Below are 27,941 nucleotides of genomic sequence, written 5' to 3' on the forward strand. Positions count from 1 at the left end.
TGTTAGTATTAACCTGCTAATCATTATTTGAAGAAACTCAAAAAATACATGAACATTAACTGTACTTTTTGTGTTGAGCATCCAGAAACTTACATTTATTTTGGCATTGTTTACATGTAAATAAATTATTTGTTTGGATGTATGTTCGTAGTTTTATAATTGTTAATATTCTTGATGACTTTTGTTTTTTTATGGGAGAGTGTGCTGCTCGGGTTTCCTTAACTATAATAGGGATAAAGAAACAGAATTTTACCTCGTAAAATCGAAATGTGCAAATGTAAAAAAAACACTCTTCCGTGTTGTCTATAAGGAATTAGAACAGTACATTCTACATTATTCTAATAAGAAAGCTGCTAATTAACTAATCTTCTAATCTGTAATTTGTTGTACCCTCTAGCATATGTTATCATTGTCTGTTTGTATACTTATTGTATGTATACTGGTTTGTCTGCAATAAAACAATTTTTAAAAAGACAAAAGAAATTACACGTGTACTGTCGCTCTCTGATGACGTATTTCCGGAATGTGCGGGACGCTGAGTTAAAACACGTGGTTCGGGTACTTAGAAGAAGTTGAAGATATCACTTTACATTTGGAGTATTTTCGCTTATTATTCATCGTCTACCTGTGTGTCAAATAACCTGCCAAGATGGTGAAGCCACGGTTCAAGGGGAAAAGCACGATAAACACCTCGGCGGCCAGCAGTAATCCTGGTAAGTTACAGTTCTTGCGCGATGTATCGTTACTGTTTGTTTACAGCTAATGTTAGCTAGCTAACGTTAGTTGGCTAAGCCGATAGACTTTCTCTCTGAAAAGACGAAATGGACAGATCCAACCTTACCTAACTAACGTTATCTATGCAGAAACATTTGGTCCATATGTGACATTCGTGTTAGCTACAAATTGAAAAGTATACAATATGATTGGCACTGACATAATTAGTTCGCTACAGTAACGACCTAATTTAGCTACACATTATGTCTAACGTTGTGCCAAAAACACAACATAACTTTCATAACAACATTGAGAACTACACGTTATATGGATTTCCAATATTGTTCTGACACTGACAATTAATTAACCCTAAATACCACCACCTATAATCTCCAACACTGTGTGTGTGACATGAAATTGCTATATCACCGTAACTTTACCTTATGACTACCTTTTACAGACCGACCCAAGACTCCTGCAGGTTCAGGCAACAGCATGAGGGACCGAGCAACTGTCAGGCGTCTGAATATGTACAGACAAAAGCAGAGATGGTAAATGATGGGTGGGGGAAAAAATGTGACACTTCCCCTGTGACTTACATATGAACTATTTCCTATAATGCTAGTGTAACGCTCAGGTCAGGGGTTGACACATTACCCAGATAGAACACACTAGTTCCTGGTATTCCAAAGTTAGCTCATCTTCATTCTTTCTTGCTTAAAATGATTGTTTTGTAATATATTTGACTGTAACATCCTCTGCCATTAGCAACAATAGAGGCCAGGTGATCAAGCGTTTGTCGTACCAGTCCACTGTTACTGATGGGACACAGGCCAGAGTGGAGCCCAACATCAAATGGTTTGGTGAGTAGTGCTGTTAACAGCAATTGCCACACTGTCACTGGTCTGTTTTTATTATTGATTGGACAGGTAAAATGGCAATTTGTCTAACAATTAATCAGCTCTGAGCAAGTTCAAACTGTATACAGAATGGCGAAGTTCTTTTCAATAATGACTGGCAAACTCTTGATTTAACAAATCTGTTTTTATGCCTTTTTAAAAATATCTGTATGAGAGATAAGATGGTAGCCTCAACTCACACACACACACACACACACACACACACACTGGATAATTCTTCCCCTCTGGTCTCCTCTGTCTCAGCAAACACTCGGGTCATCAAGCAGTCGTCCCTACAGAAGTTCCAGGATGAGATGGGTGCAGTGAAGAAGGACCCATACCGTGTGGTGATGAAACAGAGCAGGCTGCCCATGTCACTCCTGCACGACAGAGTCAAGGCACACGTAAGTACCAAACAGGGTACCAGCATTTTGACCTCGATAGCAGGTCTAGTATCATGATATGGAAACAATACCGTTGCAAAAATGTCACTGCATAACCACTGGTCGTAATTTTTTTTAAACATATGTTGATAACTAGTTTTTATTAAACCTTCATTTAGTACATCTAAAATAATATATTACATTTCTTTCAAAAAATAAAACACCATATCAATAACCCCCTAGAGTTGGGGGTTAAGTGTGTGTGAGACTTATTATATATCCTAGATATGACAGACACCTCAAATGTAAATTTTTTTTTTTTTTTTACTGTCATTTTTGTGAATGTGCTATTCAATTTGTTACTATGGACTACAGTAGTAAAGGCCAAATTCAATATTTATCACATTTTTATACTCTTAAGCATTAAATAACAGAAGAATATCTCTTCTAAAATGTAATTTGACATACAGTATCATGGTTAATATAATCATCGATGGCCATAATATTGGGTCAAATGACATTCATTAGACCTATGATCCATTTTTCATTACAGCTAAATCATTTTAATAGTTCCAAAACGATGTAAAAAAAGTATTTGAAGGTCATTTCTGAAGCTTCTGTACTGCAGTAGTCTACACCCCTCAAACTCGACCCTGGACCTCGAAGCCAGTTCCTCTGCTTGTTTTCATTGTTACCCTCTAATCAAGCACCGATTTAGACCTGGCAGACCAGGTGGGTATAATACATTTTCAAGTAGAACAGCAAACCAGCATGCTCCGGACCTCATAAGGTAAGAGTTGGTCTACGCAGTACACACCATAGGAATACAATGGATTTTACATAGCATACTACAATTCCAAGAGTGCACTTTAACTCCCAGGGTGAAATGCTCCGCCCAGGACTGCTGGCTAGCAAGCCCAGACAAACGCAAAATAGTCTAAATATATTGCCTTCATACTTCGGTTATGCAGCCAACGAGTGCTCAGCATATGTGGGAACTCCTACAAGACTGTTGGGAAAGCAACCTCATGAAGCTGGTTGAGAGAATGAAGTGCAAAGCTGTCATCATGCAAAGGGTGGATACTTTGAAGATTCTTAAATATGAAATATACTTTGTTGGTTACCACATGATTCCATATGTATTATTTCATAGTGTTCAGGTCTTCACTATTATTCTACAATGTAGAAAATAGGAAAAATAAAGGAAAAACCCTGGAATGAGTTGTTGTGTCAACTTTGACTGGTATTGTGTGTTCGTCATTGTCACTCAAATCATTCAAATGTAGTTGCTAGTAGAATAAGGTTACAATGCAAATGTTCTGTGTACAGTGGCAAGAAAAAGTATGAACCCTTTGGAATTATCTGGATTTCTGCGTAAATTTGACAGTCACAACGATATCCGAACTCTGTGTGCTTAAACTAATAACACACAAATGGTATTTTTCTTGTCTATTTTGAATACACCATTTAAACATTCACAGTGTAGTTTGGAAAAAGTGTGAACCCCAAGGCTAATTACTTCTCCAAAAGCTAATTGGAGTCACGAGTCAACTAACCTGGAGTCCAATCAATGAGACGAGATTGTAGATTTTGGTTAGACCTGCCCTGCCCCGCCCCATAAAAAAATACTCATAAAATGTTAGTTTGCTGTTCACAAGAAGCATTGTCTGATGTGAACCATGCTTCGAACAAAAGAGATATCAGAAGACCCAATATTAAGAATGGTTGCCTTGCATAAAGCTGGAAAGGGTTACAAAAGTATCTAAAAGCTTTGATGTTCATCAGTCCACGGTAAGACATATTGTCTATAAATGGAGGAAGTTCAGCACTGTTGCTACTCTCCATAGGAGTGGCCGTCCTGCAAAGATTACTGCAAGAGCACAGCGCAGAATGCTCAATGAGGTTAAGAAGAATCCTAGCGTGTCAGCTAAAGACTTACAGAAATCTCTGTAACATGCTAACATCTCTGTTGATGAGTTTACAATACGTAAATCACTAAACAAGAATGGGGTTCATGGGAGGACACCATGGAAGAAGCCACTGCTGTCCAAAAAATCATTGCTGCACGTCTGAAGTTCATAAGTACACCTGGATGTTCAGTTGTTTTGAAGGAAGGAACATACAACACTGTGTGGAGAAAAAAAAGGCACAGCGCACCAACATCAACCTCATCCCAACTGTAAACTATGGTGTTGGGAGCATCATGGTTTGGGGCTGCTTTGCTGCCTCAGGGTCTGGACATCATCGATGGAAAAATGAATTCCCAAGTTTATCAAGACATTTTGCAGGAGAATGTAAGACATCAAGTCCATCAATTGAAGCGCAACAGATTGAGATGCTGTGGCATGACCTCAAGCGTTTCACACCAGACATCCCAAGAATATTGCTGAACTGAAACAGTTTTGTAAAGAGGACTGGTCCAAAATTCCTCCTGACCATTGTGCAGGTCTGATCCTCTACTACAGAAAACATTTGGTTGAGGTTATTGCTGCCAAATAAGGGTCAACCAGTTATTAAATCAAAGGATTCACATACTTTTCCCACCCTGCACTGTGAATGTTTACACGATGTGTTCAATAAAGACATGAACAATTATAATGGTTTGTGTTTAGTTTAAGCAGACTGTGTTTGTCTATTGCTGTGACTTGGATGAAGAGCAGATAAAATTTAATGTAGAAATCCAGGTAATTCTAAAGGGTTCACATACTATTTCACAGTGGGGAGAAAAAGTTTGTCGTTTTGGAACTTAACCTCCCTTGCACTGCTTTGTGGCACCTTTTGCTTAGTAGTTTCGGTTGGCTGGCCCTCATATGCTCTGTACGCAAAGTATTCCCATAGTGTACTTCTGGAGACCGTTTTGTCAACAAGCTGGGGTTGTGGAGGTATGATGTTTTAGTTTGAGGAAGCCATGCTGTCAGTATTTTCTCTCACTCTCTTCTCGCTTACTTTCCAAATGTGGCTCGCGCTGTGTCCGCTGCATGCGCAAGTAATCCCCCCCTCAAAAAAGATTCTGACAAATTACTAGATGAACTAGATCCTCTCAATCCGACTTGAGACACATTTGACACAAGTACCGAAAGTAACAAATTCTAGTATCAAACCTTTTTTTCATGTTTTAGTATCGAAAAGTACCAACTTTTCGGTAGGCCGTGCTGTATTAGCCCACTGTAGCAAAATGTTTTGCGACTGAAAATGAAAAGTGTTTCAGATGTTTTAGTCTTCTGTTTGGTGCCTAATGAATACAACCCGGTCAAATTAGTACATCCAAGTGACTCAACACTGGGGTGGAGTTGACTACTTGATGCTGGCAAAGCTGTAGCTGTCTGTCTTGTGTAGTCACTGTGATATAAATGTGCATTTTTATTATTACTTTTTGATCCCTATTAGCTTTTGCAGAAGCAGCAGCTACTCTTCCTGCGGTCAACAAAACTCAAAACAGTAACAACTCTGATAGACAAGTCACACATTTTTAAATACAAATATATATATACAAACAATACTACACTTTTATACAAACAACACAACCCTCAAACAAGAGACTGGCATGCATGTTGTTAGTTCTGTATGTACAGTTAAGGGCAAGGGGTGCTGCTCTGTTTTGAGCCAGCTGCAGCTTTGCCAGGTCTTTCTCTGCTGCACTTGACCATATTACAAGACGACAGTAATCATGATGGGACAAGATCAGAGCCTGAAAAACCAGTACAGTTGATTTGTGTTAAACACAGAACATCTTTTTATTACAGACATAACCCTCCCCATCTTCACAACTTTGGCAATATGACTTCCAATGTTATAACTTGGAGTTTAGCGTCCTCGACTTGCTCAATGGTCACACCTTTACGTGCAACTCCAGTTGAGGTTTCGGTCTTAGAAATTGTTTGGAACCAAATACAATGCTTTTAGTTTTAATGTATTTAAGAGTTTATTATGAATCACCCATTCTGATGCTGACAAACTCCTTTTTTTTTTGTGAATTTCGGTGAGCTTTCTGGCTTTGGTTGCTGAAATGTAGCGTGTGGACTCATCTGCATACATAGTCATTATAGCTTTGGGTAAAATCGTTTGTTAAAAAAGAAAAGAATAACGGCCCAAGACGACTGCCCTGAGGGACACTGCACATACTTTTGGTCATGTAGTGTATGTGAACAGCTCATTCCAAAATCATGGCAAATAATATGGAATTGGTACCTGCTTTGCTGCTATGACATCCTCCATGCTTCTGGGGAGGCTTTCCACTTAGATGTTGGAACATTTCTGCGAGGACCTGCTTCGAGCATTAGTGAGATCAGGCGCTAATATTGGCCGATTAGGCCTGGCTCGCAGTCGGCGTTCCAATTCATTCCAAAGGCGTTTGATCGGGTTGAGGTCAGGGCTCTGTGCAGGCCAGTCAAGTTCTTCCACACCGATCTCGACAAACCATTTCTGTATGGACCTGGCTTTGTGCACCATGGCATTGAAAGTAGCAGCTCGAGCAGGGAATACATTGGCAAATTTACTTCCTATGACCGTGCCACGTTGAAAGTCACTGAGCTCTTCAGTAAGGCCATTCTACTGTTAATGTTTGTCTATGGAGATTGCATGGCGGTCTGCTTGTATTTTATACACCCGTCAGCAACGGGTATGGCTGAAATAGCCAAATCCACTAATTTGATACTATATATATACACACACACACAAGTGTATATGCACTGCTCAAAAAAATAAAGGGAACACTTAAACAACACAATGTAACTCCAAGTCAATCACACTTCTGTGAAATCAAACTGTCCACATAGGAAGCAACACTGATTGACAATAAATTTCACATGCTGTTGTGCAAATGGAATAGACAACAGGTGTAAATTATAGGCAATTAGCAAGACACTCCCAATAAAGGAGTGGTTCTGCAGGTGGTGACCACAGACCACTTCTCAGTTTCTATGCTTCCTGGCTGATGTTTTGGTCACTTTTGAATGCTGGCGGTGCTTTCATTCTAGTGGTAGCATGAGACGGAGTCTACAACCCACACAAGTGGCTCAGGTAGTGCAGCTCATCCAGGATGGCACATCAATGCGAGATGTGGCAAGAAGGTTTGCTGTGTCTGTCAGCGTAGTGTCCAGAGCATGGAGGCGCTACCAGGAGACAGGCCAGTACATCAGGAGACGTGGAGGAGGCCAACAACCCAGCAGCAGGACCGCTACCTCCGCCTTTGTGCAAGGAGGAGCACTGCCAGAGCCCTGCAAAATGACCTCCAGCAGGCCACAAATGTGCATGTGTCTGCTCAAACGGTCAGAAACAGACTCCATGAGGGTGGTATGAGGGCCCATCGTCCACAGGTGGGGGTTGTGCTTACAGCCCAACACCGTGCAGGACGTTTGGCATTTGCCAGAGAACACCAAGATGGGCAAATTCGCCACTGGCGCCCTGTGCTCTTCACAGATGAAAGCAGGTTCACACTGAGCACGTAACAGACGTGACAGAGTCTGGAGACGCCGTGGAGAACGTTCTGCTGTCTGTAACATTCTCCAGTATGACCGGTTTGGCGGTGGCTCAGTCATGGTGTGGGGTGGCATTTCTTTGGGGGGCTGCACATCCCTCCATATGCTCGCCAGAGGTAGCCTGACTGCCATTAGGTACCGAGATGAGATCCTCAGACCCCTTGTGAGACCATATGCTGGTGCGGTTGACCCTGGGTTCCTCCTAATGCAAGACAATGCTAGACCTCATGTGGCTGGAGTGTGTCAGCAGTTCCTTCAAGAGGAAGGCATTGATGCTATGGACTGGCCTGCCCGTTCCCCAGACCTGAATCCAATTGAGCACATCTGGGACATCATGTCTTGCTCTATCCACCAACACCATGTTGCACCACAGACTGTCCAGGAGTTGGCGGATGCTTTAGTCCAGGTCTGGGAGGAGATCCCTCAGGAGACCATCCGCCACCTCATCAGGAGCATGCCCAAGCGTTGTAGGGAGGTCATACACACTACTGAGCCTCATTTGGACTTGTTTTAAGGACATTACATCAAAGTTGGATCAGCCTATAATGTGGTTTTCCACTTTAATTTTGAGTGTCACTCCAAATCCAGACCTCCATGGGTTGATTCAATTTGATTTCCATTGATCATTTTTGTGTGATTTTGTTGTCAGCACATTCAACTATGTAAAGAAAAAACTATTTAATAAGAATATTTCATTCATTCAGATCTAGGATGTGTTCCCTTTGTTTTTTTGAGCAGTGTATGTACACACACAAGTATATCTGATGTTAGAAGAACACTTTCTAGGTTCTGTTGGATAAATAACTCTGCAACCATGTGATGTAAAGCCATAGCAAGTGAGGTTTTTATTTTTCCCCCAATTTATAATCAATAAAATTAAAGGCTTCACTGAAATCTAACAATACAGCTCCACCTATCATTTTATTATCCATTTATTTTAAACATCAGCCATCTGAGTCAGTGCAGTACAAGTTGAGTGCCCTTCTCTTTATTTTTGCTGAAAGTCTTCTTAGAGCCTGGTTACACCAGATTGAGCATTTTATTTTATTTTTTATTATTATTATTATTTTTTTCCCGTGATTAACCAGGCTATATATGTGACCTATTGGCCTATTCCCGCTTGTTTTGCTCCTCTTCACAGTGAACCAATCTGCCTGTATCGTGTTGTTTTGCAAGAAATAGTTTAATGCAGTCGGCCAACTTTGCACCCCTGCCACCGGTGATTTTGCTACACGACGTTCCTGTAGATAGTTTTAAAACCATTATTTTCAACTGTAATAGTCTATGCATTATGAGGAATCCTGCTATGAAAGTATCTGCCTGTTTTGTGGCCGGCTGCTGTGTGTGCGAGTCACTCCTAACTGTGCGCATGGTGGAGGGAGAGAGGCATTTTGAGAAGCTCATTTTGAAAACGCTACTACAGGAAAATGTACAGTTTTCAAAGCTTACATCAAATAGCTTTCGCCTTGTCCTGGGAATTTTATGTATGTACAGTTGAAGTCTGAACTTTACATACACCTTAGCCAAATACATTTAATCCCTGTAAAAATTCCCAGTCTTAAGTCAGTTAGGATCATTTTATTTAGTGGATTTAAAAAAAAAAAATTCTCCCCAATTTCGTGGTATCCAATTGTTTAGTAGCTACTATCTTGTCTCTCTCCCGAGCCCGTACGGGAGTTGTAGCGAAGGTTGAAAGTCATGCGTCCTCCGATACACAACCCAACCAAGCCGCACTGCTTCTTAACACAGCGCGCATCTAACCCGGAAGCCAGCCACACCAATGTGTCGGAGGTAACCACCGTGCACCTGGCGACCTGGTTAGCGTGCACTGCGCCCGGCCCGCCACAGGAGTTGCTGGTGCGCGATGAGTGAAGGATATCCCTTACCGGCCAAGCCCTCCCTAACCCGGACGACGCTGGGCCAGTTGTGCGTCGCAGGGTAGCCTAGTGGTTAGAGCGTTGGACTAGTAACCGGAAGGTTGCAAGTTCAAACCCCCGAGCTGACAAGGTACAAATCTGTCGTTCTGCCCCTGAACAGGCAGTTAACCCACTGTTCCTAGGCCGTCATTGAAAATAAGAATTTGTTCTTAACTGACTTGCCTAGTTAAATAAAGATAAAATAAAAAGGTCCTTTTTGCTGCTGTTCTGGGATTGATTTGCACTTTTCGCACCAAAGTACGTTCATTTCTAGGAGACAGAACGCGTCTCCTTCCTGAGCGGTATGACGGCTGCGTGGTCCCATGGTGTTTTATACTTGCGTACTATTGTTTGTATAGATGAACGTGGTACCTTAAGGTGTTTGGAAATTGCTCCCAAGGATGAACCAGACTTGTGGAGGTCTACAATTAGTTTTTTTCTGAGGTCTTGGCTGATTTCTTTTGATTTTCCCATGATGTCAAGCAAAGAGGCACTGAGTTTGAAGGTAGGCCTTGAAATACATCCACAGGTACACCTCCAAGTGACTCAAAATGTCAGATGCTTCTAAAGCCATGACATAATCTTCTGGAATTTTCCAAGCTGTTTAAAGGCACGGTAAACTTAGTGTATGTAAATGTCTGACCCACTGGAATTGTGATACAGTGAAATTATCTGTCTGTAAACAATTGTTTGAAAAATTACTTGTGTCATGCACAAAGTAGATGTCCTAACCGACTTGCCAAAACTATAGTTTGTTAACGAGATTTGTGGAGTGGTTGAAAAATGAGTTTTAATGGCTTCAACCTAAGTGTATGTAAACTTCCAACTTCAACTGTATGTATTTAAAAAATTATTGTAGGACATTAGCCCACATTTTACTGATTGGTTAATGAATTATCCTACATGGCTATATAGAAACACTATCATATTTATATTTATCAATCTAGCTAGATGTTTTGAGATCCCTCTTCCTTTTGGATGTAAGTATTATAGCTTATAGGCCAATATGCACAAAGATGAGCAAAAAATAAATCTGATAATTCTGGATCCTATTTTGACAGGTTTCATATCAAAATATCAATCATCCATTCCCTGTATATGTTAGATGAAATAATAGCTTTTTTTAATCAGTCTACCATCTCTGTATTACTTGGCACTGAGTAATTGTCCAGAGCTCTGCCACTAATGTGCAGTGAGTGTCCTTGTATTTGTTATCAAGCAACATGGTCAAATGTATCACTATTTGACTTATTGTCCATTTCGCCCTGCTAAAAAAATGCCCCAAATGTCTCCAAGCAACACTTCTGTCCAGTTCTTCATGTTCTCTCTGAACATTGTTGTTGACTGAGTTTCAGTGTTCTTTTCCCTCTAAATAGCTCCATATGCGTGTAAGACCTTTCAAGATGCTCAAAGCTGTTGGAGATGAATGGCCTTTTCCTTTTTTACTCTCCCTGCTTTCCCCACTCCTCCTTCCTTCTATTGCCATTTTATGTCTTAAGCCATTTCAGGGAATTGAGCCCCATGCCAAAGCAATGTGAGCAAGTCCAGATATGTTGCATAAATTATTTTTAATTGGATGGCAATTTTGGTTCTCTATCTTTTGATCTGTTCCTGCTCTTCACTATTTGTTGGCAGAGTGTTCTCTCGCCATGGTCTTTGTCAGGTCTCTTATTCTATTTTATGGTGATGTTTTCACCATAGTTTCTGTCTTCAGTCGGTAACACGTATTTGGAGTTTTTGCTCCCCTTCAAGGATTTTTTGTTGTCATTTACTGTTAATTTTAAAAGCCAGGGTTAGCAATAGAATACTGCAAAGAAAGACCAGAAGGGGTTGAAGAATGAAACGGGAGGTGATAGACGCATAGTTTTAGAACAACTTCCAAAACATCCTGGCGGGTAGTCAAAGTGAAGCTGAAATCTTAAACATCATTGCTTTTGACAAGATCCATAAACTGTTTGTTTTCTCTTTCTCTCCGTGTTGGAATAGGACTAAGGCTTCCTTTTACGGCTGTGTTGGAGGGTAATTTAACTCCTAATCAGATCTGGCACAGACGATGCAGTTTATTGACCGTTTCACTGCGTACTTGGGGTTCTGTGTGTTGTGTGTGTGTTCTCCACCGTTGTTTATTGGTGGAACCCCTGGAACATGGCCACCAGCTCCGTCGCATAAAGCTTTGCGGTTTGCACCAACTAATTATAACCTAACATATACCTCACACGGAACACACATGGAATTCTACATCACTGTTCTTTCTCTCCACCACTGTTCCACCCAAGAGTTTTGTTCCAGCTGTAACCCCCTCTAAGCCGTTGTGTTTTTATTCTGCTTGTTTCTTCGCAGTGAGAGAAATAAGCTGTTGCTTTAATGGAAGCATTTATTTTGCATTGCATGCACCATTACAAAGCCACACTATACAACGCAGGCGGCCATAAATCTGTTGTGCGAGCACAGAGCTGTTCTCCTCCAGCCCCCCAGGGTTGTGGTTTGTCTGTTAGGCAGCTGAACAACTTGCAGATGTTACGTTTTGAGGACACTTGTGGTTGTAGAGCTCAGACACCCATTGAAAACCATAATAAGAGAGTGCAGCACAGACGTAATTGCATCTATCGTCCCACATTTCCACATCCGTCTTTCACATCTATCGTAAAGTCTTCCCCTTGTCTGTCTTCCGAATGTCTCCCTCCTGCTGTTTCTCTCAGGAAGCAGCTGTGATAGAATGGCCTCTCAAATAGATTGCAAAAGCCCCTTTTTCTCCTCCTGTTATCTAACCAATGCAGTCTGTCAAGCAATTTTGTCTAAATTATCTCTCCCCATCTCCCCCCCTTGGCCACCATTTTCTGCAGAACTCTAAGGTACACATCCTGGACACCGAGGGCTTTGAGACCACGTTCGGGCCCAAGGCGCAGCGTAAACGACCCAGCCTGATGGTGGGAGACGTGAAGGACCTGGCAGAACAGGCAGAGGTCTCTGCACAGACCTACAGCGCTGAGAAGGACCGCGACCTGGTCACCGAGGACGACGGGGTCAGGTAAGTGCAGTAGCTCCTGTCACTTTGGCACTGTTAATTCTGTCACTGGCTACTGTCACTGGTGTCACTTTGACTGACAGTGACAATGCCTTCAAACAGTACTGTGCTTTTTCAGGTATTCAATGTCTACCAATAACTACTAACCATTTTCTATTTACTACTACCCCAATTCCATGATTGATATGCCATTTTCTTTGTTTTGATAATATAGCCTAGGTTTTTGATAATATAGCCTAGGTTTTGACTGCATGTCGGACCACATGAGCAGTTCCAGTCTGTGGTTATTGTTGGGGTGTGGGCACCTGTTGAACTGTATGTTATCTACACACAGAGAGGAAGCTCGTGAGGAGATCTTCAAGAAGGGCCAGTCGAAGAGGATTTGGGGAGAACTCTACAAGGTACAGCATCTTTCTATCGGATTGATATAGGAATGTTTATTGTAGTTCACCTTGATCTTTCCTAATAGATGCGTACGGTGTAGGTATCAGGGATGCGAACTTGCCACTGTATGTTTCTCATATCGAAATTAATGACAGAATGCGTCCCTACACTTCCTACAAATAGAATATCAAAGTTCAGAGCGTGATGTCCGATATGGCATAATCATCCAATAAAATCATGTGTGATGGCTGTGAGCAGCTCTCCGCATCCCCTAACTAGCCATTAGTCTACTCAGCTGCTTTTCTCCCTCCATTCTTTCTGTTCAGCTCTATCAGTTAAACAAAAAATGTTATTTAGCCTTGATGGCGAGCTGGGGTGTGCAGGCAGTGATGGGGTTGAATATGCATCTTTTCATTTCACCTGTAAGGCATAAGCAGGCCAGTCTGACTAAGCTTTGTTGTCATGCAGCCTCAGAGTCACTGCCATAGAGGAAAAATGGAGCACAGTGACAGTCATGCTTGTACCTTTTACATCACTGAAAATAAAGTTCCAAACCACTTTTTACTGCAAATTGGGGCTAATGTTATATAATTTTATAAATCATGTCACGGGCTGTTTTTATACTACTCATGGGCCGCAAGTTTTTGGTTTGATAACAAGCAACCTTGTTTAGTCATGTTAGCTAACAACATGGTACCATGGTTATGCACACATTTTGCTGGCACAGGGATAAAGGAATAGGGATAGATGCTTCAAATGTAGGCTGCATATGCATAATCAATGTAATTCTAAGCTAAATCTGAATAAAAATGTATTTTTCTGGTGTTCCTTAAATTCTGTTTGGTGCCTAACATTTGGGAGGAGTGTGTGAGTGAGTGAGCGGGAAAGAGGATCATTGCATTTATACTCCTTCCTACATTGAGGCCTTTAAATCAGCAAATCAGCTATTTTCTGCCTTGGCCTTTTCTATTACATCGTATGAAGTTGGTATTTTAACAACCTCTTTCTGGCACATTTTTGGGCCCTCATCGGTTTGCATCCCTGAAGTATAGGGATTTTAGATCAACTAAACTCTCAAACCCTGAATCTGCTTCCTCTCTCAATCTCACTCCTTAACCCGCAGGTGATAGACTCGTCAGACGTCATCATACAGGTGCTGGATGCCCGCGACCCCATGGGTACGCGCTCGCAGAGCATCGAGACCTACATGAGGAAGGAGAAGCCTTGGAAGCACCTGATCTTCGTGCTCAACAAGTGCGACCTCATCCCCACCTGGGTCACGGTAAGAGACCCCTGAGACAAATACACGTGTAGTGGGGTAGTAATTATCGTATATGAGGATTACACTGAACAAAAATATCAATGCAATATTTAAAGTGTTGGTCCCATGTTTCATGAGCTGAAATAAGAGCCCAGAAATGTTCCATATCCTCAAATTTTGTGCACAAATGTGTTTACATCCTTGTTAGCATTTATTTTTTGCCAAGATAATCCATCCTCCTGACAGGTGTCTCATATCTAGAAGCTGATTAAACAGCATGATCATTACACAGGTGCACCTTGTGCTGGAGACAATACAAAGCCAGTAAAAAAGAAGGCCGTACACTGTTAAAGGCCCATCTCTAAATGTGCAGTTTTGTCACACAATGCTACAGAGGGAGATATGAATTGGCATGCTGAATGCAGGAATGTCCACCAGAGCTGTTGCCAGAGCATTGAATGTTAATTTCTCTTCCGAAAGCCGCCTCAAATCATTTGCGAATTTAGCAGTAAATCCAACTGGCCTCACAACCGCATACCATTTGTAGAGGTCCTCGGCTGGCGTGGTTACATCTGGCTTTTTCAACTGCGGGATCGTCTGAGACACCCGGACAGCTGATGAAACTGGGTTTGCACAACCAAAGAATTTCTGAACAAACTGTCAGAAACAGTCTCAGGGAAGCTCCTCTGCGTGCTCGTCGTCGTCACCAGGATCTTGACCTGACTGCTTTTCAGTGTCGTAACTGACTTCAATGGGCAAATGCTTACCTTTTGATGGCCACTGTCACAATGAAAAGTGTGCTCCTCAGGGATGAATCCCGGTTTCAATTATACCAGGCAGATTGCAGACCGCGTGTTTGGGTGAGCGGTTTGCTGACGTCAACGTTGTGAACAGAGTGCCCCGTGGTGGGGTTGTGGTATGGGCAAGGCATAAGCTACGGACAACGAACACAATTGCATTTTATTGAAGGTAATTTGAATGCAATTTGTGGAGATACCATGACAAGATCCTGAGGTCTGTTGTCGTGGAATTCATCCGCCGCCATCAACTCATGTTTCAGCATGATAATGCACGGCCCCATGTCGCATGGATCTGTACACAATTCCTGGAAGCTGAAAATGTCTGTTCTTCCACGGCCTCCATACTCACCAGATTGAGAATGTTTGGGATGCTCTGGGTCGACGTGTACAACAGCGTGTTCCAGTTCCCGCCATTATCCAGCAACTTCTCACTGCCATTGAAAAGGAGTGGAACAACATTCTACAGGCCACAATAAATAGCCTGATCGATCAACTCTATGCTAAGGAGATGTGTCGTGCTGCATGAGGAAAATGGTGATCACACCAGATACGGACTGTTTTTCTGATCCACTCCCCTAACTTTTAAAAAAGGTATCTGTGACCAGCAGCTGCATATCTGTATTCTCAGTCATGGGAAATCCATAGATTAGGGCCTAATGAATGTATTTAAAATGACTGATTTCCTTATAGGAACTGTAACTCAGTAAAATCTTTGAAATTGTTGCATGTTCCATTGATATTTTTATTCTGTGTATATACACCTCCCATACGTCTCATAATAAGACTAAGCAATTGGCCTTTTTAAAATATGTTTCTGACTCCAAAAGATAAATGTCAATATGCATGAGACTGTTTGAGTTAAAGTAATAGGCAATCAAGAAATGTCTGATAATGGAGTTCTAGATAGAAGTGTGTTTAATGGCTTTGTAAAATGAGGCACAAAGCTTAAGCTGCAAGCATTACAAGGCATTATTCCAAGCCTATAGATCTTAACCTTAGCTTTCAAGACAAAGCATGAACAAATATGCCTATTAGGCCAGAGACCTAGGAGCCTAGGAAATGAGAATTGATCATACAACCTTCCTCCGTGGACTGGATACAGGATAAGAGGGCGAACAGACCTTGATTCCATTGATACCTTCTGAGGTGTAACCTTATCAACCTAAAAACAACTACAATTGACCAATCAAACGACACCAAGTTTATAGTAACCTGATCACCAAGGCCCAATCTCAACAGGATGTCACAGCATTTAAAGGCTTGTGTGGGGTATGAGACCATTGTAAGTAAGACAGAATTCCTGAAGACAATAACCCCTTTGCATAGAGTAATTCAGTGTTCACCCTGTACAGATGAGTTACCACTTCTGACTCACTTCCTACTTCTGACACCATGTTTTTGGGGCTCCCGAGTGGCACAGCGGTCCAAGGCACTGAATCTGTGCTAGAAGCATCACTACAGACCCTGGTTCGATTCCAGGCTGTATCACAACCGGCCGTGATTGGGAGTCCAATAGGGCGGTGCGCAAGTGGCCCAGCGTTGTCCGGGTTTGGCTATCATTGTAAATAAGAATTTGTTCTTAACTGACTGGCCTAGTTAAATAAAGGTTTAAAAAAACACAGATCATACATCCATATAGATAGCATCAGTTATCCTCGCCCTACAGCTCCAGGTGACAGAGAGCACATCAATTAGGGCCGAGCCCAGAGGTGGGCCGAGTCTCAAATCCAAGTCATGCATTCTGAGCAAATCAAGTAAAAAAAATCTGTACATGCAATGACTTAACCTTATGTCCCAAGGTCTCGATTTGTAGTTATGTCTGACATTAACATTTAAAAAAATCTAAAATAGATCTTTTAGGTGTTTTTTTTTCATGTCTGTGAAGTTAGATTTTTTTTTAAAAATTAGGTGAAAAATAAACTAGGAAGTTCTATCTGCAATCCAATCACAACAAATGCAGACCAATCAGAACACATGTCTTTGCCATCTCCCTTTAAGTATGGTTTAGTCTAGCAATAATAGCACGCAAGCAAAAAACAGTGTCATCTTTGAATTAGATTTCACGTTGTTCAGTGATAACAATAATTTGTCTATTTTAGTAAAACCAGTGCTATTTTATAATTTATGTATTTATATTATTTACTCCATCGGCATCAGAGAAGATGATGCCTTACCCTAATGATGCATTTCTAGGCATGCAGTTTTCAATGGCCAACTGAATTGTGCATACTTGCAGGATATTTGATGGGTTTGACATTCGCCTGGTTTGTAGGCTACAATCTACACACTTTCCTTTCATACTGACACACGTTCTGGGCAAACTAATTACAATTTCACATAGAGTAAATGTATGTCCATGTCTGTCTGACTTAGGTCTATCTGTTTTGTTTTCAAACCAGAAACGCTGGGTAGCCGTGCTCTCCGCAGAGTACCCCACCCTGGCCTTCCATGCCAGCCTCACCAACTCGTTCGGCAAGGGCTCCCTCATCCAACTCCTCAGGCAGTTTGGCAAGGTAGGTACCACTTTCTCACACATGAGTCTCCCACTCCACACGGACTGAACTAAACCACCCATTTGGTCAAAAGTAGGTCCCTAAGGGGCAGAGGTTGGTACAAATGGGCAACTTTTGTCATGGCGCCCTACTCTAACCACCCTTTTGAGCGTGCGGCTCCACACAAGGTTCTCCCATCTGCTGCCGAGCTATTGTTGGTATGCACGGGCCATAAAACAGGGTCTTGGATGCTCAGAGGAGGCTTAGTTAACATAAATCAAGTTGAAAGGTATATCGCTGACACTTTCCCTGTTGGGTTTAAGATAACCGTGTTGAGTAGAAAACATACTAAGGTTTCCATGATCTCTGTGTGTGAACTGAGGTTCTTTAGGCATTTGCCCCACTCCAGCGGTTTAAGTTGTTGGCCTCGGCTCACAGACATGTCAGAGAGATAACGAGGCAAAGAAACGGTTAAAATAAATGGCTGTTAGAATTGACCTTTCGGGACAAAGTGGAGAGACTAATATTTATACCTACCTCTTGGTTTTGACAGATTTTTCATCCATGGTGTAGACTTATCTGCTTCCAGTAGCTATTTTTCTATGGTAAAAACAAGCTTTTTTAGATTACATGGTCATAAGTTTTATTAGTATTGGCCTCCGTCGAAGTGCTTTCTAGAGTTGTGGCTCTCCGGAATTGAAGACAGGTTAAGTTTAGACTATTGTTCAGGAAACTGCTATTTTAACTTGTTTTGCCTCTTCAGCTCCACACAGACAAGAAACAGATCAGCGTTGGATTCATTGGCTACCCCAACGTGGGAAAGAGCTCTGTCATCAACACTCTACGCTCCAAGAAGGTCTGCAACGTGGCACCCCTCGCCGGTGAGACTAAGGTATGGTATCATTCCCCTCAAGAATACCTTCAAAATAAAAACACTTGAACATAAGCCCATATTGATACCGGAGGTGTCATGAGCAAATTACATATGTCCATGTAATCTCAATAAAGGCCAATGCAGGAGGGACAATCTCACGCTATTCCCTTGATTGCTAAGAGAGCACACAAAATGGGATGTTGCAGGCAGCACTGTTTGTGTATCAATCTGCTACTCATAGCCTAAGTAACTTCCCGACGATGTGCTGAAGTGTATGTATTTAAACCCTTCGCCTCGACTATATACACCATCGTTCAAAAGTTTGGGGTCACTTAGAAATGTCTTAGTTTTCCATGAAAACATACATGAAATGAGTTTGTCAAATTAATTGGAAATATAGTTGAGATGTTGACAAGGTTATAAATAATAATTGTGTCCTTCAAACTTTGCTTTTGTCTCCATTATAGACAGAATACCAGCTGACTGCTTCTTCCCTAAATAGTTATTGCATAGTTTGGTGCTGTTGTAGAAGGAAATTGGCTTCAATTAAACGCCGTCAACAGGGTATGAAATGGCGTTGCAAAATGGAGTTATAGCCTCCCTTCTTCAAGATCCCTTTTAACCTGTACAAAGCTCCCACTTTACCACTACCAAAGCACTACCAGAGCATCACATTGCCTCCACCATGCTTGACAGATGGCGTCAAGCACTCCTCCAGAATCTTTTCATTTTTTCTGCGTCTCACGAATGTTCTTCTTTGTGAGCCGAACACCTCAAACTTAGATTTGTCTGTCCATAACACTTTTTTCCCAATCTTCCCCTGTCTAGTGTCTGTGTTCTTTTGCCCGTCTTTTTCTTTTTATTGGCCAGTCTGAGATATGGCTTTGTCTTTGTAACTCTGCCCTAGAAGGCCAGCATCCCGGAGTCGCCTCTTCACTGTTGACATAGAGACTGGTGTTTTTGTAGGTACTATTTAATGAAGCTGCCAGTTGAGGACTTGTGAGGCGTCTGTTTCTCAAACTAGACACTCTAATGTACTTCTCTTGCTCAGTTGTGCACCAGGGCCTCCCACTCCTCTTTATATTCTGGTTAGAGCCAGATCTGGTCTGTGAAGGGAGTAGTAGACAGTGTTGTACGAGATCTTCAGTTTCTTGGCAATTTATTGCATGGAATAGCCTTCATTTCTCAGAACAAGAATAGACTGACGAGTTTCATACATGTCTACATTGTATTTCTGATCAATTTGATGTTATTTTAATGGACAAATCTTTTGCTTTTCTTTCAAAAACAAGAACATTTCTAAGTGGCCCCAAACTCTTGAACGGTAGTGTACGTCTGATACCTGGCAGAGACGTGGCCAAAAAGCAAGAAAAACAATAACCCTCATCCTTCATTTCCTCTCTCTGGACCCGTTTATCCTGTTTGGAACCAAACGGTGGATCTGGAGGTCTGGAAACCCCACTGAGGGTCATACTATCGGAGTTGGCCGTCTGTTGCCAGAGCTGTGAGCGTGCAAAAAATATCAGTTTTTTTCTCTCCCCTTTGGGATCTATCAGATCGGCGTGTAACCAGCAAGAGTTTATCGCCCAATGCAAGGTGGCTCTTGCCAGAGGCTGCTAGCGTCTGTCTGTCTGCCTTTGTCTGTGGCCAAACAAGGTTGTTCAGCATTGGGCTGGCCCTCCTCGCTCTCTCTCGCCCCGGTTGTTTGAATGGATGTGCAATGTGTTTGTGTTTCTGTGTATAAAAAAAACAGCTTGTCAAATATTTCCTTCCGTCGTCCAAATTGGGATATGAGTATTGGTTTTCAGGCAGAAGAGAAAAAGAAATGTGATTCTCAGTACAGTAGCCAGCTCCTCTCAAAAGCAGGGAAATAGACCTTCTTACCAGGGGTTAGAACTGAAATTATTTTCCAATTGTTTTGTTCCTTTTCAAACCTCTGAAATCAATACTTTTTATTCCATTTACCTCAACATTAAATTACTTAACCAATGGATAGAACCGCTTGCTATGGAGCAGGCAGGCTATGCACATGCATTGGACAGACAAGTGTAGTGTAGGGTGCGGTATGCGACTGAAATTGGGAATCTTGTTCTTATGACATGCATTATCTGAATTAGGCCTACAGAAGTATACCTACAGAGGAGTGGCTTCTATGAAGGAACTTTGAATGTCTTTGAATTTCAGAGATTTGGCTTAACTAATGTTGGACCAGAGCTAGCCCTTAATCATGACGCTGTTCCATTACATTACACATAATGCCGCCTAGAGTTTGAGAACTAGACCAGAGCTAGCTAGCTAACAAGCTTTATAAGGCTAGTAATGTTTTCTGTCCCATTATGGCGTCTGTAAGCACACAGGCAGCGCCATTGAGACCAATACAACATTGTGATCTCTATGCAACAACTGGTCAGAGAATGAGGAAGTGGATAGAAACTCATTTCATATGATTATCATTGAAATTAACAAATGTATATATGTATATGTATAGATTTGTAAGACTATAAATGACCAACCACCCAGTTTTGGTGTAGTTAGGTCTATTTCCCTGCTTTTGAGAGGAGCTGGCTACTGTACCGGGAGATTTCCAGCAATTGCGCTAAGCGAACTTCAATCTCCAAACTGCACGCTGCCATATAAAAATGGTATTCATGAGTTCGTCTGACTCTGGGCAAGTAGATAAACAACCTAAATCAGACCTAAATTAGATGGTCGCCCCCCAGGTAGTAGGGTAGGAAACAACACATCTGCCTCTCTGACCCTCAACATGGGGGCTCTCTGGGTGTGTGCTCCTGTACTCCCTGTACACCCACAACTGAGTGGCCAGGCAGGACTCAACACATTAAGTTTGCCGACGACATGGCGGTGGTAGCCCTGATTTAGAGCTGTTACGTTGACCGTATTACCACCACACCAGCGGTCACGAGTCATGAAGGCAGTCAAATTCTGTGTGGCCGTTTAGTCACGGTAATTAGGCTTTTCCAAGCTCTGATGCTGCTGATGATCATTAGTAGCCTGCCAAACTGCCAGGTACTGAGCACTCTATTGTCCCCTCTATTCACTCTGATATCGATGCAAATGTGATCAAAAATCTAATCGAACACTTCATGAGAGCCCATGAGCTCATGTTGCGCAACATTTCTATAAGCTATGCAATTGTGTGAGAAAACAGCGTGATCACTTCTATTAAAAGAGGATCCCATCAGTTTTCTATAGGCTAGGCCTACTATATTAATTTCTCAACTTTCCTAATATTAAGCACATTGCTTGTCTTTGCAACAGGAGTATAGCCTACCTGGCTGGCATGAAAATAAACCACGGGGGAAAGCGTCTTCCACTTGCTATTCAAGCATAGATGACGTGTATTTTTTTCCACCTACCCCTGTTTCGAGATGGGTGCATGATAATAGTCCACTCTAAATCGAAACAAATTTCACACATTTGATTTAGTATATGTAAAGACAAGATTTAATAAAAGCATTATATGCATAATCGCATTTGTGGTCACGTTTGAAAATGGTGTTTTCCCGCTAATGGAACATTTGAGAAATATTTATTTCTTGCACCGAAAACAATAGTTCAACTTTTGTACTATGGGGGATAGTCGATTGACATAAGCTAGTGCTTTTGGTGTTCGCTAGTCCTACTGACCTTTTTGGCTGACAAAGTACATGTGGACAGTTCTGTGGTGCGCTCTGAATTGTCTGTCCTCTTTTTTAAGATCTGTTTTGTTTATGTTGATGCACTAGGGTCTTTTTTCTGTTACATTATCAAATGTGATTGTCCCAAACCGGTGACAAGTTGTGAATAGGCTCTGAGTATAAAATCATTAGATCCTGTTATTTAGCTGATCTTGGGCCCGGTCTCTTCTTCCAGGTGTGGCAGTACATCACTCTGATGCGACGCATCTTTCTCATCGACTGCCCCGGTGTCGTTTACCCCTCTGAAGACAGTGAGAGCGACATCGTGTTGAAAGGAGTGGTATGTTTTTATTTTTCTCCATCAATAATCTATATGGTTGTATTTGTTTTGTGGAAAACCATTTATTATATTTTATTTGAGTAGGCAGGGTTATGTGTGTGTGTGTATGTATGTTCAAAGTATTGGGATGGTGGAAAATTGTTTGTTTTGGCTCTGTACTCCAGCACATTGGATTTGAAATGGTTAAAGTGCAGACGGTCGGCTTTAATTCGAGCGTATTTTCATCCATGCTGGGTAAACTGTTTGGAAATGTACTTTTTGTGCCTGCCCCCCCCCCCCCCCCCCATTTTAGGGGAACAAAAATATTTGGACAAATTCACTTCTGTATTAAAATAGTCAAACGTTTAGTATTTGGTCCTATATTCCTAGCATGCAATGATTTCGTCAAGCTTGTGACGCCAAACTTGTTGGATGCATTTGCTGTTTGTTTCAGATTATTTTGTGCCCGATAGAAATTAATGGTAAATAATGTATCATTTTGGTGTCACTTTCATGGTGAATAGAATGTTTCCGAACACTTGTATATCAATGTGGATGCTACCATGATTACAGATAGTCCTTAATGAATAGTGAATAATGATGGGTGAGAAAGTTAGACGAACAAATAGCATACCCCCCTCCCCTCCCAAAAATGCTAACCTCCCCTGTTATTGTAATGGTGAGAGGTTAGCATGTTTTGGGGGTATGATATTTGTGTGTCTAACTTTCTCACTGATAATTTTGTATACTTCCATGTCTAAACCTGTACCATTTCTAACCTAACAAGTGTATCATTGTACGCTTCACTGCTGTTTCCCAGGTGCAAGTGGAGAAGATCCGTAACCCGGAGGAGCATATCCCGGCGGTGCTAGAGCGGGCCAAACCAGAGTACATCCAGAAGACGTACCGCATCCCCACCTGGAGCTCCCCAGAGGACTTCCTGGAGAAACTGGCGATGCGCATGGGCAAGCTCCACAAGGTCAGGGCCTGGGTCATATTAATTGGCGCACACCGTAGCAAAACATTTTAATGGAAAACAAAGTGTTTCTTATTGGACAACCCCAGATAGTCCCTCCCTGTTCCAGTCAGTTGTCTCTTGTTTGGTACTTAATTAACATCTCCCTGAAGTGTATCAAAGGGGGCTGGAGTCACAGTCCAGGGTCATTGACTGTAGGCTGTTGGTCGTTCCAGATCTGTTTGTGCTTCATAGCCAACCCCTATGGTTGTCGTTTGGCATGCTAATGACCATAGGGATTGGCAAGACAGCACAGATCTGAGACCACCAGGCTACATTGTCTGGGCTGCTTGTCTTCATTTCTGACCATCTTTCATCTGTCTGAATTAGCTTTATAACTCTTTGTGGTCAATGGAATTTGAGTGTCACAATATATATTAGTCCTGAAAGGTGTATGTTCAGGATTTATCTTTGTGTAGTTGAGAAGCTATAGGTCAGTGGTAAAAATGATCTTCCCTAAACATACACTGTTTTTGTATGGGCCTTTTTTTTTTTATCAGTTTGATATTCTACACTCGACCCTAAAGCTTATTTGGAACTCATCAATCCAAGTGGCACAAGATCTGTATAAGGATGCTCCATTTATTCCTACTTTATTTTCTTCTCATGTTTCCCTAATGCATGATCTGTTGCAGGGGGTGAGCCAGACCTTACCTGTGTCTCCAAAATGGTGCTGAACGACTGGCAGAGAGGACGCATCCCCTTCTTCGTAAAACCCCCTGGCTGTGAGGAAGAGCATGAGGTGAGGGGTGGACGAACGGCTGGAATAAAACCCTCTGTCTCGCATACAAAAACAGAGACATTCCCAACAGTAATGTTAGCACATATTCTAGTTATAGTCTGCCACCCTCTGGCTAAATGTAAAATATCATCACAGGACTTGCCAAGAGTGCATGCATGGTCACATTGACTTTCTTTGCTCAATTTATCTTTTTATTTGATTTATTTGACAAGTAAAAATAGATATAAAGCTGCTCCAGCCCGGATAACAATGCATACATAAAAATTATTGAGGCTAAAACCCAAAGTCTTATTTCCGTTGTGTTCATCTCAGGTGAGCAACAAGATTGTCCACTCTGAAATGTACACATGGTCTGCATGCATCCCGATTCTCTACCTTTCTCCTGAAGTGTGCACTTTCACACACTCCCCATTGTGGATTTAATTGGATTGGTGTAAGCATTGGCTGAAGGTAGTTTCCATTTTTAAATCCACGCGAATAACTGCAAGTGCCCACTTCAGGTGAATTGAAACCTAGCCATGATTATGAAAACTGTACTGACTGGTGTGTTGTTTTCAGGGCAAGGATAAAATGCCAGTGGAGAGGGCACCAGAAGCTACAGAGTGTGTACAGGAAGAAGGAGCAACAGAGGAGCAGTGCAAGGAGATGGTGGCTGCAATGTCGGCCGAGCAGGAGGCCCAGCAACAGCAGAAACACAAACATGAGCAGGTGCAGAAGATCCTCTCCAATGTCCGGCAGAATTTCGGCAAGATCAACGTGGCGCCCGAGTTCAACGACGAAGACCTGGCACCCGTGCAGACAGACGACCTCGCTTTCTCTGACCTGTCCGGCTCGGACGTGGAGAAGGATAGCGAGGAAGAGGAAAATGGAGAGGAAGAGAAGGGGGATGGGGAGACAGCAGCCGGTGACGCTGAGGCCGCTGCCACCACCCCAGCCGGTCAGCCTGCCAAGGTGGAGGAAAAAAAGAGTTCTCGTGAGACGATCCGCGAGCTGGACGGGAAGATTGCGAAGTACAAGCAGTTCCTGGACCGGGCCAGACTCAAGCGCTTCTCCGCCATCCGGTTTGCCTTATTCTTCTCAGTTCTCCCCACCACTTATCATTTCAGTCTTGTTTTGAATATGTGCTTAATTAAGCGCCCATCAACCCCAGAGCTTGTCCAAAAGATGGACATAGCTCTGTCCCAAGTGGCACCCTATTCCCTATATAGTGTACTACAAAAATAGTGCTCTATGCAGGAAATAGGATGCCATTTGGGACGAAACCATAGAGAGAGATGAAGGGTGCCTGGGTCCTTTGAGGTGACACATGATTGGCAGCTGCTCATACTGTTCTGTCTGATCGATGGGATTTATCATTTGTTGATTTGTTCCGCGCACTCACCTACCGTCTCTCTCGCTGGAGAACTTCAGCTCACGCCCCCTCGCTCAACAACGTCAAATAAGAGTCGTCTGCGGCCAATTTGCTTTCCATTGTCGGCTCAGCGAATAACAACTGGACTAAACCGTCTGGATGTGTAGGGAGTAATGAGGTTATGTGACGTCTCTACTTTTCTTTTTTTGTACAGGATTCCAAAGGCACTTTCTGACAAAGTGCTCGCAGACATGAAAGTGAAGCAGGCGGGGAATAACCCACAACCTAAAGGTAACAACTTAATTTCAATTTAATTGTGATTTTCCTTCATTTTACCTGACATCCCAAATGCAGGGGTTAAAGTTCTGTCGTATGGATTTAAAAATATATATATTTCAAATTGAAAAGGACTGGAATTTGTCAAACTTGCAGTTTAATACATTGACAAAATGATCCTCTTTACCATAAAACCATGATGCTCATTACTCTTTTGTTACATAAAAGGGGAGGTTAACTTCCCTCCAGACATTCGATCTGAGATCAACTTTAGTGTCAGTCATGGGATTTATTTTCCCATGAAATGTATTCCATCAAAGAATAAAAGGGCCTTCCTGCAAAATATGCACCTTCCTTTACACAAGTCTTCATGGATGGCAGCAGATAAAATGTATAACTAGAGTAGGTATTTGGCCAAAGACCACTGTTAAACTGACCACCAAACAAGCAATCAAACCATATAAAGGGGGATACCTAGTCAGTTGTACAACTGAATGCCCTTAACTTCTTGGCGCACCGATCCCTTTAACGGGATCATTTTCGTCAACATCCGCTGAATTGCAGAGCGCCAAATTCAAATTAAATTACTAAAAATATTTAATTTTCATGAAATCACAAGTGCAATATAGCAAAACGCAGTTTAGCTTGTTGTTAATCCACCTGGTGTGTCAGATTTCAAAAAAGCTTTACAGCAAAAGCTCTCAAGTGTTTGTTAGGACATCTCTCTCAGCAGACAAAACATTACAAACAGCTAGCAGCAAAGTAGATTGGTCACGAAAAGCAATAAAATGAATCGCTTACCTTTGATCTTTGGATGTTTGCACTCACGAGACTCCCAGTTACACAATAAGTGTTTCTTTTGTTCGATAAAGATTATGTTTATATCCAAAATACCTCCATTTGGTTGGTGCGTTTTGTTCAGAAATCCAGGCTCGTGCAGGTCACGACGGGGCAGACAAATTCCAAATAGTATCCGTAAAGTTCTTAGAAACATGTCAATGTTATACTCACAGACAATATTTTGACAGTTTTGTAAATTTTAGTGTTTTCAATCCTAATCTGACAATTATATGCATATTCTATCTTCTGGGCCTGAGAAATAGGCAGTTTCATTTGGGTACTTTTTTCATCCAAACATCAAAATACTGCCACCTACACTCAACAGGTTAACTGAAATGTCTTATACATTTAACCCATCGCCTCTGAATCAGAGGGGCTGCCTTAAATTGAAATCCACGTATTCGGCGCCTGGGGAACAATGGGTTAACTGCCTTGCTCAGGGGCAGAACGACAGATTTTTACCATGTCAGCTCGGGGATTCAATCCTTTTGGTTATTGGCCCAATGCTCTAACCACTAGGCTGCCTGCCACCCCAATGGGAATGTCCTATTAATTGTTTTAGTAATTCCATGCCTACGGGTCATCCACTTACTTGCCAACTTTTTTGTTCCTCAGCCGTAACACAGGTCGGCAAGAAGAGGAAAACCGAGGAGGCAGAGGAGCCCACGCGTCCACACAGAAGTTTAACATCCAAGCAGGTACTGCATGTTCACTTACCCTGCTGTTTGACATCAAACAGGCCCATCCATCTTGACTGGACGCCTCTGATGGAAAGCCACTCCCCTACCGCTATTGTTAATGGAATGACGGCCCTGTTCCTCCTTAAGCTTAAATCTCCCTCATTTGTTCCCCCTCTGCAGAGGAGAGCAGCGGATCGTGCTCAGAAGGTGAAGAAAGTTGGAACGCGCTATTACGAAACACACAACGTCAAGAACAAGAACAAGAACAGAAAGATGCCTACAGCGCCCAGCGAGGGCAAGAAAGCCAAGAGATCGAAGCGCTAGTCTGGGGTTCGAGACACCAAATTGGGTCATTTCTAATAAATATTTATTTTAATGACCCTGTCATTGTAATGACTTGTTTTAAGTTGTCTTGGTACCTACCCTTGGCATCTTGATGGAAAGTGATTTGGGTTAGGTTGCATTGAGTGAATTAGATTTTGATGAACCTAATCGCTTGACGCCTTAACCTAATCCTGAGTGACCTTCAACGAAGTGACAACGATCAATGTTGCGTCAAACTATTACTTAAACTCATAAGGAGTTTCACTGCGAAGTGAAAGGATGAGTCTGCCATCCAAAAAAAGTACATTTGTACTGCATAGCCTGGATGCCAGTCTGTTTTCATTATTTTGCTAACTCCTTATGGGACTGTCAAATTTGGCATGACAATTCCATAAGGAGTTGGCTAGAGAGCAGAAACACACTGGCACCCAGGTTATGTACAGCACTTTTGGGAAAAAAAACAGTGACACAATTTTTCTCCAAATATACATGTCATACCATAAAATAAAGAATATGAACAAATGATTAGAA

At 42.0% G+C, this 27,941-nt stretch overlaps 1 protein-coding gene across 1 annotated transcript; it reads left to right on the forward strand.

Moving 5' to 3' along the window:
* Window positions 1–514: 514 nt before the first annotated feature.
* Window positions 515–27,935, forward strand: LOC115141217 (nucleolar GTP-binding protein 2-like). The gene is made up of 16 exons (XM_029679953.2): window positions 515–713; window positions 1,175–1,265; window positions 1,483–1,577; window positions 1,878–2,017; window positions 12,233–12,417; window positions 12,749–12,815; window positions 13,922–14,080; window positions 17,259–17,372; window positions 18,115–18,243; window positions 22,099–22,203; window positions 23,003–23,161; window positions 23,832–23,939; window positions 24,498–25,000; window positions 25,505–25,581; window positions 27,022–27,104; window positions 27,267–27,935. Exons 1-16 carry the CDS (start codon window positions 650–652, stop codon window positions 27,408–27,410), a joined length of 2,223 nt encoding a protein of 740 aa, XP_029535813.1. The 5' UTR covers window positions 515–649; the 3' UTR covers window positions 27,411–27,935.
* The last annotated feature ends 6 nt before the right edge of the window (window positions 27,936–27,941 follow it).

Source organism: Oncorhynchus nerka, linkage group LG14 (genome assembly GCF_034236695.1).
Source record: "Oncorhynchus nerka isolate Pitt River linkage group LG14, Oner_Uvic_2.0, whole genome shotgun sequence".
NCBI classification, from domain to species: Eukaryota; Metazoa; Chordata; class Actinopteri; order Salmoniformes; family Salmonidae; genus Oncorhynchus; species Oncorhynchus nerka.